We start from the raw sequence: 21,448 nt of genomic DNA, 5'->3' as shown, positions 1-21,448 counted from the left end.
TGCTCCTTTAACATTTTGTTTAAGCTGCTATTTTAAATATCAACATTTCTTACCTTGGGTCGATGGGTCACTCAGAACAGGCTTTGGAAGGCCTATCAATGGCCCTGGGTTACCCGGGAAATCTCTGTGTCTGTGCCCATGTACACTACTCTGGAAGGGAGGGTCAGAGCTTCCACCAAATTCTCAAAGAGGTTCTGTGACCCAAAAAAGGGTTCAGAACCACCAATTTCTTATGTGTCTCTCTTATGAGTTCCTTGAGGTCAAGTGTCACATCTTTTCATCTTAGACTCTCCAGCACTAGTCCACAATAGATACTCATAACTGTTGGCAGAAAGCTGTTAGTGACCCATAGAGGCAACATTTTTATAGTCAAAGAAGAGAAAACAGGATGGTTTAATTTGTAGAGTCAAGAGTCATTTGTTGTTGATTACAGTGCTCAACATGCAAATTACATTCGCCTCTTGGTACAGAAACGGCACCCTGCCACTTTCCCGGGAGAGTTAATCCAGAGATTTATTCTGGGGCAACCCTTAACTATGTGTCTGCCAGCAATCACCCTCTTTCCCTTCTTACAGCGGTATGTCAACTCTCTCTTATGCAGAATAACTGGGAAATGGGGCCTTTTGTTCCACCGAGTAGCCATTGACAGCACAGCACCATTGATTCGTCAATGGATTAGATACATTCTGAAGTCCAGATCAAGACCTCGTGTTGTTGAACCCTTCTCTGACGATCCCAAAGGCATGTGAGAATCTGGCAGTGTCTCAGGGCCCTGATGTTCGCTGGGCAGCACTGAGAGCATAGAAGGTTTGCTAAGTCTGTCCTGGCCCCGGGTATTCACTCTGAAGAGTTTATTTGAATCAGGTTTTGACACATTTGCTCTTTGTCATTCTGTAGGCTCAAAATGAACACCACAGGAAATTTCACTTTGCTCATCCATAGTTCCAAAATTTTCAGTAATGAAAATGTATTATTTGTATAAAGAAAGTTATAAAAATACTAACGAAAATTAAAGGTAAAACACAGGGTGCTTGGCTCCCAAGAGAACAGGAGTTTACCATGGTCAGAAGACAGGCTGACTGTATATAATAATTAGTTATAACTGATAACGCTTTTTCCAAAGGTTGAATTTTTGCTAAGTTTTATATATAATCACTAGCTTGAGTCTTCCCCCTTTCTCTTTTATTACTAGAGTCGCCAGAAGGAAAATTTAAAACATTTTAAAAATAGCTGTTTCCAGGTAAGTCACCCAGCACACATCCCTCGTATTTCCTCTAGTGTCAAGCGTGAAAGAGAACCCGGCTCAGACAAGAACAATCCTCCTGCACACCCGCCACCAGCTCATGCATCCTCCTTTTTATTCTGAGAGGCTCCAGCTCAAACGGCAGTGACAAGGTTAAGCGCTACTCCGAGGTCCTGACATAGCTAAACCCTGTTTGGTCTTCAAAAAATAGAGGTCTGTAGCTCCTTTTTGAACATGCCTTCGAAGTGGAGGTCCTTGGCCATAAGCTCCTCTTCGACGTCATCTAGTGCCCACTGGTGATCCGTCAGCTCCAACGCTTCCCACTCTGTCTGCAAAGGAAGAGAACACCAGGGCTGTCACCAAGAGCAGCACTGACCTTCAGCGCACACCCACTCCAAGCCACCAGCTGGTTAAGCTATTTACATGGATGGGCTCATTCAAGGCCATGAGGCAGGCGCTGCTATCCGCCCCGTTCATCCCCACCCAACTTACAGACAAGGAGACTAAAGCTAAGGTAGAATAATTTGTTCAAGGCACTGGAGCTGGTAACTAATTACATTTCTCAAAAAGTCTATTAATGCTGACTACTTTTGCCTTCAGTGGGTTTAAAAAACTACTGTATGAAATTTAGGGGCTGGCCCCGTGGCCGAGTGGTTAAGTTCGCGCGCTCCGCTGCAGGCGGCCCAGTGTTTCGTTGGTTTGGATCCTGGGCGCGGACATGGCACTGCTCATCAAACCACGCTGAGCCGGAGTCCCACATGCCACAACTAGAAGGACCCACAACGAAGAATATACAACTATGTACTGGGGGGTTTTGGGGAGAAAAGGGAAAAAATAAAATCTTTAAAAAAAAAAAATTTAATATGTAATACAAACGCCAGCTCATGGGTGTGGGTTTTTTAAAAATATAACTCACATGCCATAAAATTCACCCTTTTAATATGTACAATTTAGTGGTTTTCAGTAGATTCACAAAGATGTGCAACAATCACACTAATTCCAGAACACTTTCATCACCACAAAAAGAAACTCCACATCAAACAGCAGACACTCCCCATGCCCCCGACCCCCAACCCCTGGCAACTACTTCTTTTCTTTCTGTATCTTTGAATTCATCTATTCTGGACACAATGTATGATCTTTTGTTACTGGTTTCTTTCACAATTAGCATGTTTTCAAGGTTCCTCCCTATTGTAGCATGATTCAGTACTTCATTCCTTTTTATAGCTGAATAATATTCCATCTTATACATTCCATTGTCCATACATTATACATATATTCCAAAATGTTACATTTTGTTTATCTCTTCATCAGATGATGCATAGATATTTGGATTGTTACTGCTTTTTCTTTTTTTTTTTGAGGAAGATTAGCCCTGAGCTAACATCTGCCGCCAATCCTCCTCTTTTTGCTGAGGAAGGCTGGCCCTGAGCTAACATCCATCCCCATCTCCCTCTACTTTATATGTGGGACGCCTACCACAGCACGGCTTGATAAGCAGTGCAAAGGTCTGTGCCTGGGATCCAAACAGATGAACCCCAGGCCACCGAAGCAGAATGTGCAAACTTAACTGCTGCGCCACTGGGCCAGCCCCACATTGTTTCTGCTTTTTGACTATTATGAATAGTGCTCTGAACATCCTTATTTTTAAATTTTTATTTATTATTTTTTTATTGGCACCTGAGCTAACATCTGTTGCCAATCTTCTTTTCTTTTTCTTCTTCTTCTCCCCAAAGCTCCCTAGTACATAGTTGTATTTCTAGTAGTAGGTCTTTCTGGTTGTGCTACGTGGGACGCCGCCTCAGCGTGGCTTAACGAGCGGTGCCATGTCTGCGCCCAGGATCCCAACCGGCAAAACCCTGGGTGGCCAAAGCAGAGCGTATGAACCCAACCACTCGGCCACCGGGCTGGCCCCTGAACAGTCCTGTCTTAAGTTTTTGTGTGGACATATGTTTCCAATTCTCTTGGATATTTATCTAAGACTGAAATTGCTGGGTGACGTGGTAACTATGTTTAACTTTTTGAGGAAAGGCTAAAAACCACTTTCCAAAGTGGCTGCACCATTACCAGCATGGATGAGGGTTCCAATTTCTCCACACCCTTGTCAACACTTGTTACTGTCCATCTTTTTTATTCTAACTATCTGAGTGGGTATGAAGTAGCATCTCATTGTGGTTTTGATTTGCATTTCTCCAATGGCTACTCCTGTTGAAGATCCTTTCATGTCTGTGCCCAGGATCTGAACCTGCGAACCCCGGGTCACTGAAGCAGAGCACTCGAACCTAATCAACACGCCACTGGGCTGGCCCCCTGAGTTGTCTTTTTACTGTTGAGGTCTAAGAGTTCTTTATTCTGAATACTAGACCCTTATCAGATATATGATTTGCAAACATTTCCTCAGATTCTGTGGGTTGCCTTTTCACTTTGCGTCCTTTGAAGTACCAAAGTTTCCATTTTGACAAAGTCCCATTCATCTATTTTTCTTTTTGTTGCCTATACTTTTAATGTCATATCTAAAAGTCATTGCCTAATCCAAGGTCACAAATACTTACAGCTATGTTTTCTTCTAAGAGCTTTATAGTTTTAGTTCTTATATTTAGGTCTTTGACCCATTTAAAAATTTTTATTTTTTGAAAAACTGTTTACTTTTCTTATTGTGGTAAGATATATATATAACATAAAATTTGCCACTTTTAACCCCTGTTAAGTATATAGTTCAGTGGCATTAATAATATTCACAATGTTGTAAATCATCACCATGTCTATTTCCAAAATTTTTCATTCTCTGAAACAGAAACTCTGGACCCAGTTAGCAATAAGACTATTCTTTCCCCCACTGAATTGTCTTGGCACCTTTGTCGAAAGTCAATTGATCTTAAATGTATGGGTCTGGGGGCCGGCCCCGTGGCCGAGTGGTTAAGTTTGTGCGCTCCGCTTCGGCAGCCCGGGGTTTCACTGGTTCAGATCCTGGGCGTGGACATGGCACCACTCTTTAGGCCACGGTGAGGTGGCGTCCCACATGCCACAACTAGAAGGACCCGTAACTAAAAAAAATATACAACTATGTACCGGGGGCTTTGGGGGGAAGAAAAAAAAATGTAAGAGTTTATTTCTGAGCTCTCAATTCTGTCCCACTGACTATATGTCTATCCTTCTGCCAGTCCCACATAGTCTTGATTACTGTAGCTCTGAAGGTTTTAAAATCAGGAAGTTTGAGTCCTTCAACTTTGTTCTTATTCAACATTATTTGGGCTATTCTGGGTCCCTTGCATTTCCATCCATGAACTTTGGAATCAGCTTGTCAATTTCTGCAAGAAAGGTAGGTGGAATTTTGATGGGGACTGTGTTGAATCTATAGGTCAGTTTGGGAGTGTTGCTGTCTTCACAATATTAAGTCTCCCAATCCACAAACACGGATGTCTTTCCATTTATTCAAGTCTTCTTTAATTTCTTTCAGCAATGTTTTGTAATTTTCAGTGTGCAAGTCTTGTATTTCTTCTGCTAAATTTATTCCTAAGTATTTTATTCTTTTTGATATGATTGTAAATGAAACGGTTTTCTTAATTTCATTTTCGGATTTTTTATTATCAGTGTGTAGAAATATAATCGATTTTTGCATATCGACCTTGTATCCTAAAACCTTGCTGAACTAGTCTATGAGCTCTAACAGTTTCTTGTGGATCCCTCAGGACATTCTGTGTGTAAGAGCATGTCATCTGCAAACAGAGATAGTTTTACTTCTTTCTTTCCAATCTGGGTGCCTCTTATTTTTCTTGCCTAACTGTCCTGGCTAGAACATCCAGGACAACGTTGAATAGAAGTGGCAAGAGTGGACATCCTTGTCTTGTTCCTAATCTTAGGGGAAAAGTTTTCAGTATGAGTATGATGTTAGCTGTGGGATTTTCAGATGCCATTCATCAAGATGAACAAGGTCCCTTCTATTTCTAGTTTTTATCATGAAAAATTAGGGAGATTTTACCGTACAAAAATTATAGTGGATTTTGCAAATTCCAGAATCATTTCATGAAAAAGCTCTAACTGTTGATTTTTTAAAAATGAAATTTACATATGATGTCTACAGAGTTCAGAAAAGTTCAAAATATTCCAAATGTTTACCTGATTGGACTGTTTTTACAGCTTCATTTACAGTGTTGATTAAATGTGGGTGAGCATTTGAGAACCAGGAAAGTACTAAGAATCTCTGATTTACTTAACAGATGATTCTGCTTCAGGAATAAGAGAACTAAAACACATTTTTGCTAAATTTAAATTTAAACGATGGCACCATACATACTACACTCACTTCAGGGAACCCATTTTTTTTTTAAAGATTTTTTAAAAAAATTTTTCCTTTTTATGCCCAAAGCCCTCCTGTACATAGTTGTGTATTTTCAGTTGTGAGTCCTTCTAGTTGAGGCATGTGGGATGCCGCCTCAGCATGGCCTGATGACCGGTGCCATATCTGCACCCAGCAAGTGCATCTGAACCAACGAGACCCTGGGCCGTGGAAGTGGAGCGCGTGAACTTAAGCACTAGGCCACAGGGCCGGCTCCCAGGGAACCCATTTTTAAAGAAACTCTGGTAAGGCCTTTCGGAGTTTCAGTGAAACTGGAAGGAGAAGCGAGTGTACCTTGAAAGCTTTGTTGGTGTCTGCGGGCATGGCCATGGCTGCTCCCGTCATCTGCTCCTGCATCATCCGTGATTGGTCAGCAGCTGCAGGTAAGACACACCTACTGAGTGCCAGGGCTCAGCAAGCACACAGTGCCCTTGAGGAAGAACAGTCCTTACACAACACTTAGAGATGCTCGCAGTGGATTAGAGAACCATATGACAGATTCACTGACTGGCCCTGTCACACACTGGCTACGTGATCCCAGGAAAGCCACTTTACCTCTTCTGAAAAATGAGGATGATAATCGCAGAACAAAGATAACTAAAGGAAGCACTAAACTTCATTTTAAATTTAAACAACAACAACAGTCACAAATTACTGATCAACTACGGTATGCCAGGTACTTCACTAAGGGCTTTACGTATTCTCCCTCATCCACTCCTAACAACAAACCCTCAAGTTAATTATAAAGGTCCCTATTTTACAGATAAGCCAACAGAGGATTAGACTGGTTAAGTAACTTGCCCAAGGCCCCAGGCATTAAGTAAGAGAGCCAGGCTCAGTACTGGCAAGAACTCCAGTCAATGAACTGATAAACCAGGTCTTCTTTCAGCTTCAGGTTTACAGGCTTACATGGCTGGTGCCGGTCCCACACAGGAGGGTATCAGATTTGGGGGATACTGTCCCCGTGATTGCCGAGGAGAATGCAGAACTGCGGTTTGCCTCTGGAACTTGTGTGTGTGTACGTGTGTGAGGAAGACTGTTGCTGAGCTAACATCTGTGCCAATCCTCCTCTACTTTGTATGTGGGATGCTGCCACAGCGTGGCTGGACAAGTGGTGCTGGGTCCACGCCTGGGATCTGAACCTGTGAACTCTGGGCCGCAGAAGCGGAACGTGCAAACTTAACTACTACATCACTGGGCCGGCCCCAACCCTGGAATTTTTAAGACTCTTTCGGAATACTTCAGAAACTTAAGAACAAGTTTAAGGAATGAAGCTTTGTATTTGATTATGCTACCAAACAGCACAGCCTACATGATTCTTCTGGCCCTGGCATGGATGATTCATTTATCAAAGCATTTGCTTATTAAACCTGATGTGCTTCTTACCATTATCTTGGCCAAGAATCAGAGAGTAAATGCTCCGAAGCCCAAAGACATTGAGGAAGTACCAGGATGCTGAACTCACCCTAGCAAAGCACAAGTGAAACAATATAGGTAGTTATTTCAGAATTAATGTAGTGCATGCCTTTCTACCACCGAAAATTGTTCAGAGTACGTAAAGAAATCACCTGGGGTAGGCTATATTCATCCAAAGCACAACCAAAGAAGAAATGCAAGTTATGAAAGCAGTCTTACAAATAGTTACAGCTCTCAGCAGGCAAGCTGCTACTTCCACGTATGCAATAAAGTCTTCTGCATTCGGGAGCAGGAACCGAACTCACGACTGGTGTGCTCCATTTCATCAGGGAAGGTAAGCTTTGTTTAATTTTCTTTTCTACATGAGTTTTCAAGCCATTTATTATTTTTAATTATAAAAACAACAGATACTTGTTATATAGAGTAAATGCAAACAATACAGAAGTACGTAAAACAATACAGAAGTACGTAAAATAACGATTGAAAGAGGCCTCCTCTCCTGAATCCCACTCTCTAAAGGAAGTCAGAAGAGGTGGTGAGCTGCAGACTTACAACTCAGGATAGGAGGCGGCTTGCAGGAAACAGCTGCCCACTGCGGACGGCAGCTACTGGGAAAGCCATTCCAAGTTTTGAACTTTATCACTGAAGCTTTCCTTAGTTTAGGTTTCTCATCTTGCCCCCAGAAAATAAACATGCTCGCAAATAATAAAAACTAAGAGTATGAGAAATGATACAGGAAAGAAATCTACGCCTCATTCTAATATTTGGATCACACAACTGGGGTCTATTCTGGTTACTCCCACAGGTTGCAGGGAAGTAAATGACCTATCTGTAGGTAACGCTGCAGATCTGTGTCTAATAGTAAGCTAGCTGTATACCTAGGCTCCAGTCTCCTTCGTCCACATGAGCGTGTCAGTCACATACCTGCCCAGATGACGAGAAAAGATAAAAAAGCTTTTCTCCAGCCCATGAAGTTTTTGTTTAGCCCAAACGAGCCTGGAAGGTCAAGGTTTCATCGAGTCATGCTACTCATACAAAGCCCATCTCTTCTCCTCTAGCTGAAGTGTGCAGAGTCAAGAGTCTCCCAGCATCTGGTCTGTCCTGCCCCCGCTTACAGCCAGAGACTGCTGTGCTCAGTCTACGGAGTGAGAAAGATTCCCACTGGTGGTCCTCCTGTCTGGCTTCTTTTTCATGCCAGTCTCTGGGAAGCCATAGACAAAACAGTCTGGAGAGACCACATGAAGAAGCGCTACTGGGTTCCAGATGCTGTAGCAGTGTTCTAAGAACTTTTCAGACTGAGTTTTATTACTCTGCTCTAAAAAATAAAATGGTAAATTTATTTTATTTGGATTTGAACAGATTTTGTGGTCAAATCTCAATCCCTCCACTTACTTCAAACGGTTGCTATGAGGACAAAATAAGATAATATATGGAAAACACCTAGCACAGTGACTGGTACCAAAGAAAAGGATTCATGTTATTATTGGCAGTAATGTATTTTGGGAAAAAAAATACAAACATCCATTCCCACAAGCTCCAGGTATTGCTAAAAGGTGTGCCTTGGCGAGAGTCCCTGGCTTTATCTTTTAACTTTTCTGGGGTGGACACATCTACTCCCAAGCCCCAAAAAGCTAGAGAAAAGAGGCTGACACATTCTCTCCTTTTGGAAGACCCATATAAAAGTTGTCATAATCCACCTGGCACTTTGAGTGGAGTTTCAATGAGAAAAACTCCAAAAGCCTATTACAGTGAAGTATGCAAACTGGAAATCCTGTTCTTTAAGAGACATTGGTTTTAGATTTTGGTTTGCTCTTACGAAACAAAAGGAAGTCCTCACCAGGATGCATCTAACGTGAGAAGTTCGATTCCTTGCTGTAGCATAGGCTTAAAACGGAGGGTCAGTGGAAACGGGACCTTGGCTGCAGAGAAGAAGGAAAAAGCTCACAATCACTCCTAGCTTCTTTATTTTTAGAAAAGTTTAAATGTAAATGCACACTTTCTTTCCCTGAGGAGGTGGGAACTCTGTAGATACAGACTTTGGAAAATGATTTGCAGAAGGGAATTTGTGTCAATTTCTGAAGAAATATCAGTCAAATGTGACTCTACTATAGAACCTTGAACAACTCCAGCTTCTCTATTGCTTAAGAAGCAGAGACTCAAACTGAGCTGTGACCTAAAATTTGAAAATAAACTTGCACCAATCTGTTAAACCCAAGTGGAATATATACACAGAGACCCATATTACTAAGAAACCAAACTGATTCAAACCAAATCAAAACAACTTAAACAAATAGACAAACGACTTACCCTGATACCTAGGAAATGAAGTCAAAATAGAAATAGGCCTCTCCTCACCCTACTCATCTAGAACACCAAATTAGTTTTAGATACAAACTAGCAAGTCACTCATTTGAGTACCTATTAGTAAAAAAGCATCCTTATCATGAAATTACAATCAGTTTGGGATAAGGGCCATCCAATCATAGCATACTAAATTCTTTTGTTCAAAGAACGGTATCAGTTTCCACTAGAGAACAGAGGACCTAAGATATTAGTGTCTTATAGCAGCACTTGGATTTCTGTGAACAGGGACACAGGAAAGGATCAGAGATGAAGTCAACCTGAAGTCTTCGGGGTCTGCAACTTACTTGTGACAAAGCCTGAAAATGTCATGTTGATCCATCCACCAATAAGAATCATAGGGAGGACATTTGTTACATTGCCTTTCATCATGTCTGTGAGCATAGTGGGATCTAAGACAAAAACAGAAGAGATCACCACATTTTACCACTGTTGGCAGGGACTTCCTGCTGATTTTTTGTAAATTTTTTATTTATTTGATAATTAAAGTAATATAAGTTCATTGTAAAAAATTCGAGTGACAGAGAAACACAGGATGTAGACAGTTCCTCTGAGCCCACTCTCTAAACACTTTTAATTGTTTGCTGCATATCCTTCCATCTTTTTATATATAAATATACATACATGCCTATACGTGTATATACATATATATACACAAAATAGTTTCTATATATACACAATGAAGGGATACTATGTTTACTGTTCTGCTTAATTTACAAAAATTACTATACTGTGAATGGCATTTCCACACTGGCATAATATCGCTCTTATTATTTTCGATGTCTGCATAGGAGTCCACTGTGTGGTCACACTCACCACTTCTGGGTGGACCTGCAGAATGTTTCCAATTTTATTTTGCCAATAAACAATGCTGCCAACAACTATCTTGTACATAAATCTGCATGCTTATGTAAGTGTTTCTGTAAGAGAAACTCTTAGAAGATTTTCTGGGTCACGGGGTTTGAACGTTTAAAATTGACAGATACTGTGAGACTGTCTTGACAACAGTGAAAGGGCCTAACTTCCCACGACCTTGACAGCAGTGCCTTTGGTTACGCTTTCCATTCTCTGCCAGTTTAATGCACTAAAAAGGACATCTTGTTTTAATTTGCATTCCATGGATTTTAGTGAAGTCAAGTATCTTTTCATATATTTACTGGTCTTTTGTTTCTTCTAGGTTTTCTAAAAGACTTATTAAAATCAATTCCAGTACCTTCTGTCTGGGTTTAAAATAGCTGGTTATCCCACCTAGAGAAATGGGTACTAAAATGAGAGGACAGTCAACACAGAATAATAAATTATTTCATGTTATTTAAAGATGCTGTATTTTTCACACGACTGGGATCAGTGGAAGTAAGAAATCGTTAAGAGCAGAACTTGTCGGGTGGGCCAAGCAATCTGTGTGACAAGGAATGCCTGATCTGGGGAGGCAGTGAGAGCTCCCCCGCATCAGGCAGAAGCTGGGGGCCATCCGTCAGCAAGAGGACGCAGGCTCTGGGTGGAGCTGGGACTGGAGGGCTCTTCCAGCCGTGCTCCATAGAGCCTTGGACCCTGAGGAACAGCAAAGGGGAGCGGCCTAAGGACAATGGCTCTGGCCTCCCCAGCCCCTCAGCCCAGGGCTCTTTTTAAAAATACACTTGAAACATTGGGGTCCCCAGAAGATTTGTCTGAAAAAGAGAACTCCACTTCCGTAGATCCCTGTACTAGACAGATGATCTCTGGGGTCCCAGGGGTTGCTCTCTTCTACAGTTTAACACTTAAATAAAACAACATCCCCCCTGCCTCCCTTTCCCCCAACTCATGTTAAAAATCTTCAAAGATGAGAGACGGGAATAAACATACCAGTCATAGGAGAAGGAGGCACTACCTTCCTTTTAGTTTTTTTGAAAAATCCATCCTCTGGGTTGTTGAAGTAGTATTTTCGTGTCAAGAAAGACTAGTAGAAAAAAGAGCTTTTTAAGTCTTAAAATTGTGACATAGCAAATTGTCAAATTATTCCCCAGAGGCTTAGTCAGACGGCCCTTGGAATATGCTGTTACACTCAGAGCTGGCAGCCTACTTGGCAGTCAACCTGACACTTTAGCTGAGTCACATTTAAAAACAATTTCCTAAGAAGGTCGGAGTCACAATGACAGCAAACACCACCAGGCCACAGCTTAATTACCGACTTTGCCAGCCTTCAGCTTTCCCCAAAGAGTCCCCTTATAAAACACTCAGCTATCTACTGCCCTCAACAGTGAATCATGGAGCTTTTAATAAAAGATAAATGAGTACCTGTTTGGGAATGTATTTTCCATTTTCCCTGAGGACTCTGCTTCGAATTAGGACTTGACTGAAAAATACAACCAAGACAATGAGATTTTTAAAAGTGAAACACTAGAAGAAAGAGAATAAGGTAGAAGACCTATTTAAATACAAGAGAGGGCCTATTCGGCCACAGCTCTGTGTGGAAACTTTTCACACAACACAAGTATCCTTAAATCAACACAATACATTTAACCCAATGATCAAGTTTTCAAAAGAGCATTTTTCCAAAGTGACTGCGTTTCTGAACAAAGATGTCTGAAGAAGGCACATTTGGCATGTTACACTCAGCCTTTTCTTACTTTATGATGAGCTAAGAAGGAACATTCTCTGAGTGAAAGAGTAGCAGTTGGATGCTACTCAGAAGATTTGGGGGCCGGAGGAGGGAGGAAGGGTGAGGATAAAGAAGGAACTTTTTAAAGTCCACAGAGAAATGAGTAGAGGACTTGACAGGGTTCTGATCTGACAGAAATAAATAGAAATTCCACCCAGGACTGAGACTCTTAGTAAGCTCTCAACAAACACTTACTGAATTAATAAATGAAATTATTCGGTGATATTTGAACATAACTAATCATTAAAGATAACAGAGTGCAATACAACAAGTGGGTGGTGTTAAGATACAAATACCAAACAATAGAGATCAAAATACTAATTTTTTCTAGGTTTTAAAAAGTTGTTTTAATGGTGGTGGGGGGGAACCCTTAAGTTAATCCTTCTTGAAGAGTGAAGGGAAAAAAAAACCAGACAGAAATGAACACGAGAACATTGTGCTCACTTTCTCTCTGCTCCTCGGTACAAACTACCTGCTCTAGGCAGTGAGTCCACACCCCAGGGTCCCCCGTCACCTGACGCACATTCCAGCTTCTCCACACCTGGAACGCTCTGGTGCCCGTCTCCTTCACCAATTCTACCCCGCATGCCTTAACACCTTCTCCATGAAACACGTCATGGAGTTTCCACGAAGAGAAATTCCACCGATGCCTGGTGCCCTCGTGGAATTCTCTCTGGTCTTCCTCCTCTTGACCTCATTATACTGTACAGTTGACTTCTCTATACACAGCCCTGGAGAGGTGACATGTAATATGTTCTTTACCCTGGGAGCTAGTTTAAAGCTACTAAAAGTGTGGCCTGTGTACTAGTGCTGGTCTGTGATGAGAGAAGTACAGACATTAAGAGTAAGGGTTTAGAAACCTTTATAGTAATTTCACATTGTCATAACACCCATATGCGTGATCAAAATATTTCACAAAAGCATCAATGTGCTATAGATCGAAAATTAAAAAACAAAAAAATTGGTCCTTCACCACTGACTGTTTAAGCAGCACTGGGTCTAGAATAATGGGGAAAAATTTAAGCTCTGGAGTTGGACAGATGGGTTCAAATGCTGGTTCTGCCACTTATTAGGTATGTGATCTTGGGCAACTCATTTAAATCCCATAAGCCTCCACTCATGTTCTGTACAATAACAGATTTATTCTCTTCGAACAAATACTTCTTGAGCTTCTGAGAGCTGTGTTAAGTGATATGAACAACAGTGATCAAAAAGGAAGTATCTCATGAAGGTTAAAATCCAGTCGGGGAGAAAGACACTAATCAAAGAACCACAGGAATAAACGTGAAATTCACCTGTTATGTCCTAGGGAGGAGCGAGGGATGGTATGAACGATAGGAGTGTGTAAAAGGGGATTTAACCAAGTCCGGGAAGTCAAGGTCTTACAGAAAGCTTTGCTGAGGATGTATGATTAAGTTAGAATCTTAAGGATGGGGTTGGCCTGGGGGCGCATGTTGTGCTTCAGCGGCCTGGGGTTCGCCAGTTTGGATCCCGGGTGCGGACATGGCGCCACTTGGCAAAGCCAGGCTGTGGTAGGTGTCCCACATATAAAGGAGAGGAAGATGGGCACGGATGTTAGCTCAGGGCCAGTCTTCCTGAGCAAAAAGAGGAGAATTGGTGGCAGATGTTAGCTCAGGGCTAATCTTCCTCAAAAAAAAAAAAAAGAATCTTAAGGATGAGTAGAGATTACTCACATGGCAATGTGCTGGAGGGAAGGGCATGGGCAAAAGCTCTATGGCAGGAATAAGCACTGCGTCTCTGAAGACCCAAGAAAGGCCATACGGCCAAAAGAAGGAGAGCTATGGAAAATGTGGTGAAAACAAGGTGTGAGAGGTGGGCAAGAGCCGGACTCTACAAGGCCATGTGGCTCTCACTGTATTTTTTTTTAATTGTGATAAAAGACATAACATAAAATTTACCATGTTACCATATTTAAGTGTACAGTTCAGTTGTATTAAGTATATTCACCTTGCTGTGAAATAGATCTCCAGAACTGTTCATCTGAAATCTCAAACTCCCTGTCCACTGAACAATAAATGACTCCCCTTTTTCCCTCTTCTCCCTGCCCCTGGTAACCACCATTCTCTTTTCTGTTTCTACGAATTTGACTAGTTTAGATAACTCACATAAGTGGAATCATACAGTTATGATCTTGTCTGGTTTATTTCATTTAGTATGTCCTTAAGTTTCATCTATGTTGTAGCATGTGACAGGACTTCCTTCCCTTTTAAGGTTCCATTGTATTTTAATGTTTATCTTAAGAGCGAAAGGGAGGGGCTGGCCCCGTGGCCGAGTGGTTAAGTTCGCACGCTCCGCTGCAGGTGGCCCAGTGTTTCGTTGGTTCGAATCCTGGGCGCGGACATGGCACTGCTCATCAAACCACGCTGAGGCGGCGTCCCACATGCCACAACTAGAAGGACCCACAACGAAGAATACACAACTATGTACCGGGGGGCTTTGGGGAGAAAAAGAAAAAAATAAAATCTTTAAAAAAAAAAAAAAAAAAAAAAAAAGAGCGAAAGGGAAAGGAAAGGGAAACCCTGTTGGTGTGAATGTGAGTGGTGCATCCATTACGGAAAACAGTATAAAGGTTCCTCAAAAGATTAAAAATAGAACTACCAGATGATTCAGCAATCCCACTTCTGGGTATATATCTGCAGGAAATGAAATCAGTCTCAAAGAGACATCTGCACCCCCATGTTCATCGCAGCATTATTCACAATAGCCAAGACATGGAAACAACCTAAGTGCCCATTGATAGATGAACGGATACAGAGGACATGGTGTATATATATGCAATGGAATATTATTCAGCCACGAGGAAGAAGGAAATCCTGCCATTTGCAACAATATGGATGAATCTAGAGGACATTATACCAAGTAGAATTAGCCAGAGAGAGAAAGACAAACACTGTATGATCTCACTTATATGTGGAATCTAAAAAAAAAGAAAAAGGCAAACTCATAGAAACAGAAAGTAGAATGGGAGTTACTAGGGGACGGGGGAGATGCTGGTCAAAGGGCACAAGTCTTCAGTGATAAGATGAGTAAGCTCTGGGGATTTAACGTACAGAATGACGACTACAGTTAATAAAGCTGGGGAGTGTACTTGAAATTTGCTAAGAGAGTAAACCTTAAGCGTTCTCATCACCAAAAAAAAGGTAACTATGTGAGGTGATGTATGTGTTAATTAGCTGGATTGTGGTATACAATTTACAGAATATACATATGTCAAATCATCATGTTATACACTTCATTTAGCCATTATAAAAAGGACTGAAATTATGACACATGCTACAACATGGATGAACCTTGAAAACCTTATGGTAAGTGAAATGAGGCAGACATAAAAGGACAAATATTGTAAGATTCCACTTACATGATGTCCCTAGAGTAGTCAAATTCACAGACAGAAAGTGGGGTGGAGGTGCTGCAGGGAGAAGGGAATGGGGAGTTACTATTTAAAAGGTTCAGAGTTTCTGTCTGGGATGATCAAAATACCATCGAAGTAGATAGTAGTGACGGTGGCAAAACAGTGTGAATGTACTCAATGCCACTGAATTTGTACACTCAAAAACAGATAAAATGGTAAATTTTATGATATGCATATTTTATCACAATTTAAAAAAAAAGAGCCAAAGAGAAATACTGAAGGATTTTAAGGTAAGTTCTTCATATATTTTATCTCATTTAAAGTAAGTAGCACTGTACTTGGCACATCCTAAGCACTACATTAATGGTATCTATTATTTTCCTTTCGTATGTTTTATTGCTTGGACCAAAACTCCCTGAGCGTAGGGTCTTGACCTTGTCTCGTTTTGTACCCTACAGCATATGGCATTGTGGTGGGTCATCAGTAGAAACTTGTTCACTGTAGATAATCCGGGACTTCTACAGGCACTGCAATCAACAGAAATCCAGCTGGATCTCTTATACCTGGTACATTGCTGAGCAATTTTGTAGAATTGGGGTTGAGAACCACGACCTCGAGGCATTTCAATCCTGAATCAAGGCAAGCTTAATTTATCCTGTATATTCTAAACACTTAGTTTCCTAAACTGAAATCCACAGATGTATTCAGGGGTCTACAGGTTCTACAAGGAATTTTTAATTTTGCATTTTCATTTCCATTAATACCTAAAAATAAGTCGTCATACTGGTTATAAAGATAAAGCTTCTCTTTTGCAGTGGTGATTTGCAACTGAAAGACGTTTTCTTAAAATAAAACTTTAGTTTTTAAAGTCAGTATTTCTCAAACTGGAGTTCCATATTCTTAAAGACCTGTGTTTGCTCTTTTCCTTTCCAAAGAGTAGGTATATTCCTCAAGCTTGAGAACCACTGTTTACACATGTTCTATCCCCAAATATGGTCTAATATATTTTATTTATGTATTCTTTAGTTTGGGTTTAATACATTTTAGAAAAATTTTAGTTTAAGTTTTGAGTAAAAGCTTAATAACTTATGAAACCAAATATCCCATTTTGTGATCATTCAGGCTAATGAAAACTTAAACTGTCCAGTCAGCCCTCTGCATCTGCGGGTTCCACATCCGCAGATTCAACCAACCTCGGATGGAAAGGCCTATGATGGTTGTGTCTGTATGGAACATGTACAGACTATTTTTTTTGGTCATTATTCCCCAAACAATACAGTATAACAACTATTTACATAGTATTTGCATTGTATTAGGTATTACAAGTAATCTAGAGATGATTTAAAGTACATGGGAGGACGTGTGCAGGTTATATGCAAATACTATGCCATTTTATACAAGGGACTTGAGCATCCTCGCATTTTGGTATCTGTGGGTGTGTGTGTCTGTGTCCTGGAACCCATCCTCCAGGGATATGGAGGGAAGACTGTATTTAGAGAAATGTTTTGCAACTAAAAAACATCTTTTGCCTTGGACTTTGGCCAGCTCAGAATCATGTGCTCAGCATTCTACCCCAGCTCAGAAGATGACCTGGTGGGGTACAGTCACACCATGTCAGAGCTGGCATGATCCAACCACCTCACTTAAGCGATGGAGCATTTATGGCCAGAGATGCTGAGTTTTCTGTAAAGCAGTGGTTCTCCATGGAGGTGGTACTGCCCTCTAGGGGGCCCTAAGAAAATCTGTGGAACTTTTTTGATTGCCTAAATGATGGGGTGGAGAGGAAAGAGCACAAACTGTCATTTGTTAGGGGTTAAGGGACGCTAAGGATCCTACAAGGCTGGGGACAGCTGGGCAACACAAAGAACTGTGCCATGCCTCACACTACTTTTGAATATCTCACCAAATCATTTTTAACCATCTGAGTCTCAAACCTAATTCCACTTTTTGTGGAGGAGGGGATGATGATTTTTATATATACTAAACTTCCTAGTATGCAACTACTGAGTAAACATAGGGAAACCTGGACTTTGTTTTGTTCAGAACTTTATTAAGAGTAGTTCACCATTTAGGAAAGTGACATCTAAGACAGCACTGCCTTCTGCGATATCGAAGCAGTTACCACAATGTATCAGCCTACAATAGAACCTGTCCCAATTATGGCAATTTTATAGCCAGGGGCATGCATCTGACTTCTGCATTACACCTTCTAGGACCTTTGTGCACAAGCACTTATGAAATATAAATTAAAGTATTTTCCTTTTATTTCTCCTGATTGTTACAATTAGAACATTATGTCGCCTTTTTTTTTTTTTTTTTTAATATTCTTGTATGTAGATTGCAGGAACTGTGAATTCCATTTTAGGTTAGAAAAGGGAGCTTGGGGGTGGATATCGTTCAGAACCATCACTCTGAAATTACAGAGTGAACCATGAGTAGAAAACTGTGGCAGAGAATCTATGACAGCAGGAATCCTGGTCAAGAAAACTGAACTTGGGAGTTCAACTGTAAAAATGTGTTCAGGATTATCTCAATGCTATTTGAGGATAAAATGAGAACAACTTATTGGTGTCAATAAATAAATAAATGCTGAATGTCTGAGCTCTCTCCACTTTGCATCTTTCTACAGCCTTCTTTTCTGTGACGAACTGATTTCTTAAGGTTATCTCCAAGAGGCTGCTTCTGATCAGTTCTAAAACTGATGCCATGGAAAAATAATTGAAGTGGCTGCTGTGGTGGACTAGAAAGAGCTCCAGACTTGGGAACCAGAAGACTGGGCTGAAGTCCTGAAACTCACCAGGTGTGATCAACTTCTTAAGCCTGTTTTTATAAAATGGGACAACAGCATCAACCTCAGAGTTGCTTTGAATTTTAAATAAGTTGATGAATCTAACTGCTTGGCAGAGTGCCTGGCATAGAATAAGTGCTTAATAAATGTTGGTTTATTATTATTACTCTCAGCATAATTGGGAAGCACAATTGGAAATGATAAAGCAGTGCTTCCCGAACTTCAGTATTCTTATTCCGTGGTTATGATTTTTGTCTTATTCACCTAGTACTTGTACAATTAAAAACTTAGTATCTCAGGGACCAGCCCCATGGCTGAGTGGTTACGTTCACCCGCTCTGCTTCAGCGGCCTAGGGTTTTGCTGGTTTGGATCCCAGGTGCGGACATGGCACCACTCGTCAGGCCACATTGAGGCGGTGTCCCACATGCCACAACTATAAGGACCCACGACTAAAAATACACAACTATGTGCTGGGGAGGTTTGGGGAGAAAAAAGCAGAAAAAAAAAGAAGAAGAAGATTGGCAACAGTTGTTAGCTCAGGTGCAAATCTTAAAAAAAAAAACTTAGTATTTCTTATATTTCAACTTTTTCTGCTTACATAAGCTTTAAAAGAAACCTTTAAATTACCGGCAAATGGAAAACCACTATTACTTGCCATAAGTAGAAAGTAACTGTTATAATGAATACAATAAAAACAAAACAACCTTACAAAATTTTAGCTAGATACTGTTGCCAGTGGATAGTTCTGAACCTGAGACTTGCTCTTTGTTAAAAAGGGGGATTAATAAATGACAGGGAAGTGTTAGAGACATATTAGCATTTATCTGAGATGGTCTTTGAAAATAATCGGAATGATTGAGGGAAAATTGTATTTTATTTACGGCGGGGACAGACGTCTAGATACCACCTAAAACCGTCTCAAATTACCTCTCCATAGATAAATACTTTAATGAAGCACAGGAGGAAGAAGTTGCCTCCACTTCAGGAGGGAAAATGATAATTACAACCCCTCACATCTCTATAGTAGTTTTACTTTTGCAAAGCACTTGGTTACTTAGTATCTCATCTGGCCACCACAGAAGTATGGTAAAAGAGTATAATCACACCCACCTTATCTATAGTTCATTGATAAATCCATCGATGGTTGGCGACTAGCCTAACAATATTAACAGCAACCTGTTTTTGAGCATTTAATACGTCCCAAGCCCTGTGCTAAAGGTTTTACAGACATCGTCTAAAATTTAATCCTCTTGCTTGCTCTATGAGGCATGTCCTGTCATCATCCTCCTTCTACAGATGACGAAAGTGAAACACAGAGGTAACTCGGCCAAGGTTACCCAGTTCGCGATGCGAACCCGGGTAAACTAACATAACCCCCTACACTTTCCTGACCAAGGTCACGGGGGACTGAGGTCGTTAGAGAGGGGAGGGCGCTGACCTGTCGGAGACTTGTTCCTGGGTGAGCTTCTTGTCGCTCTGAAGCAGGATGGATACGTAGTGGCGGATCATGCCCACGAAAAAGGTGATGATAACGATGGGCAGGACCACCCAGAGGCGGATGTTAGAGTCGAGCAGCAGCTCTGGCCCTGCCATCTTCACAGAACGCCGGCTCCCGGGCAGGTGTAGCCGGGTTTCTCTTCGGGGCGCCGAACCTCCTCTTCGAGTTCGCCTCTGGGCCTTCTCACTCCCCTCAGTCTGGCTAGCCCCGGATTCCACGGCAGCCTAGGCCCTTGCGCACTGCCACCAGTCGGGCCGCCCGGCCGCCCACTTCCGGCGCGGAAGGTTGACGGCACGGCGCGCCTCGATGACGTCAGCGCGACGTCGCGCCGGGCGGGAAAGTCGAAAACGGGGGGCGGCGACGGCTTCTGGGCGGGTGAGTTGAGTAGCGGTCGTCGTCGGTCGAGGCCCCGCGCCACTGTGGCCTTGTCTCTAGGCCGCGGCCAAGCCCGGGCTTTCCCTCTGGGCCTCCGCGCCCCGGACCTCGGCTTCCTCATCTGTCCTGTCGTGGAATAATCCCCAGGTACCTCCCTGCGTCGTTAAAATGCCGGAACGAGAAGGGCTTTTACTTCTGACGCCCTCCCGGATGACGGGGTCCGGGCGGCCGGCCCCACCTCCCGTCTCTCAGCCTTCTCTGGCAGCGAGACGATATGGCACGTGTTCAGGGCGTGTGCCCTCAAGTCACACTGCCCTCACTTGCCTTAGTTTTCCCGTCTGCACAGTGGCTGATACTGGTTATAGGTATTAAACGAGACAGCGAATAAGAAACTCTCAGCATGGTGCCTGGTACATAGTAAAGGTTAGCCGTTCTTGGAAGCCGTTGTTATAATCAAGGGTCAGTGTAGGCGGTAGTTAGTGCGGATTCTGGACCCCGACTGTCGCAGTTGGAATCCCAGCCCTGCCGCTGCATAGGAGGGTAATAAGGGTACCTACGTCACAAAGCTTTGTGAAGAATAAGCGAAGTGTGGAGTGTGGAGCACTTAAAATAGTTCTCGTTAGCTCTTAGTATTTCCCTGCCTGCCGGCCATTCCCGTTTAAGCGAATATTCTCGGGATTCTGTCTATGCCAGGGACTTGCTGGGCGCTGGGGATGCGGAGATAAATGAGACTGAGTGCCTGCTCTCAAGGAGCCCCAGTCTAGTGTGATGTGGTCGGGGCTCCTGGAGAAACTCTGGAGCAGGGAAGCTGGAGCAGCAAACTCCCGTGGGGACAGGAGGGACATTTTTCAGGGAAGATGACATTTGCCTGTCTTTAAGGATGACTGGTCGTTTCCAGGCAGATAAGAGCATTTCAGGGGAAAAGAACACCTTGTGCAAAAGCGCTGGGACCGGGAAGGTTCTGGTTTGCGAGACAGACTGGAAGGTCCTGTGGCTCGGCCCCTCCCCTGCCTCCGCAGCCTCCTGTCTAACTCTACAAGTTCCTTCCGGTTCAGTGTTGAGTTTTTCTCTGCCTGGACTCGTACCTCTTCTGCTGGCTAACTCCTATTTCAACCCTCATGTCCCTGCTTAAAAGTCACCTTCCCAAAGAGATTGTTCCTGAGAAATTGTCCCTGCTTTTCTTCATCACCCCCACCCCCGCCTAGATTAAAGCTCCTTTTGAGCCTGCATAGCACTCTGTGCTTTTCCTTTATAGCATGTACACAAATGTAGTTAAATAACTATATCAAGACTAGTTGCTATACTGTAAGCTCCCTGAGGGCAGGAGTCGTGTCTGGTTCATAGTTGTAACCCCAGCACCTAGCACAGTCCCTAAGGTATAGTATTGGATTAACGAATTAAAGGAGAGGTAGCTTGGGG

General features: G+C 42.3%; 2 protein-coding genes across 5 annotated transcripts in view; one reads left to right on the top strand and one right to left on the bottom strand.

The window, feature by feature from the left end:
* Positions 1-1,341: 1,341 nt before the first annotated feature.
* EMC3 (ER membrane protein complex subunit 3) lies at positions 1,342-19,973 on the bottom strand. The gene is made up of 8 exons (XM_014848146.3): positions 19,595-19,973; positions 11,631-11,688; positions 11,199-11,292; positions 9,644-9,748; positions 8,833-8,914; positions 6,966-7,045; positions 5,874-5,956; positions 1,342-1,572 (listed from the first exon to the last, which is right to left on the bottom strand). Exons 1-8 carry the CDS (start codon positions 19,747-19,749, stop codon positions 1,444-1,446), a joined length of 786 nt encoding a protein of 261 aa, XP_014703632.1. The 5' UTR covers positions 19,750-19,973; the 3' UTR covers positions 1,342-1,443.
* The window catches only part of FANCD2 (FA complementation group D2), a 47,704-nt gene continuing 46,229 nt past the window's right edge, over positions 19,974-21,448 (top strand). For 3 of the 4 annotated variants that reach the window (XM_014848144.3, XM_044754099.2, XM_044754097.2), the window contains exon 1: positions 19,974-20,176. The gene's annotated coding sequence lies outside the window, so the exon portion shown is untranslated. The remainder of the gene's footprint in view (positions 20,177-21,448) is intronic. The other variant, XM_044754096.2, reaches the window with a different exon arrangement.

This window comes from Equus asinus, chromosome 21 (assembly GCF_041296235.1).
Source record: "Equus asinus isolate D_3611 breed Donkey chromosome 21, EquAss-T2T_v2, whole genome shotgun sequence".
Classification (NCBI taxonomy): Eukaryota; Metazoa; Chordata; class Mammalia; order Perissodactyla; family Equidae; genus Equus; species Equus asinus.
This window is presented reverse-complemented; position numbering and strand designations above follow the sequence as displayed.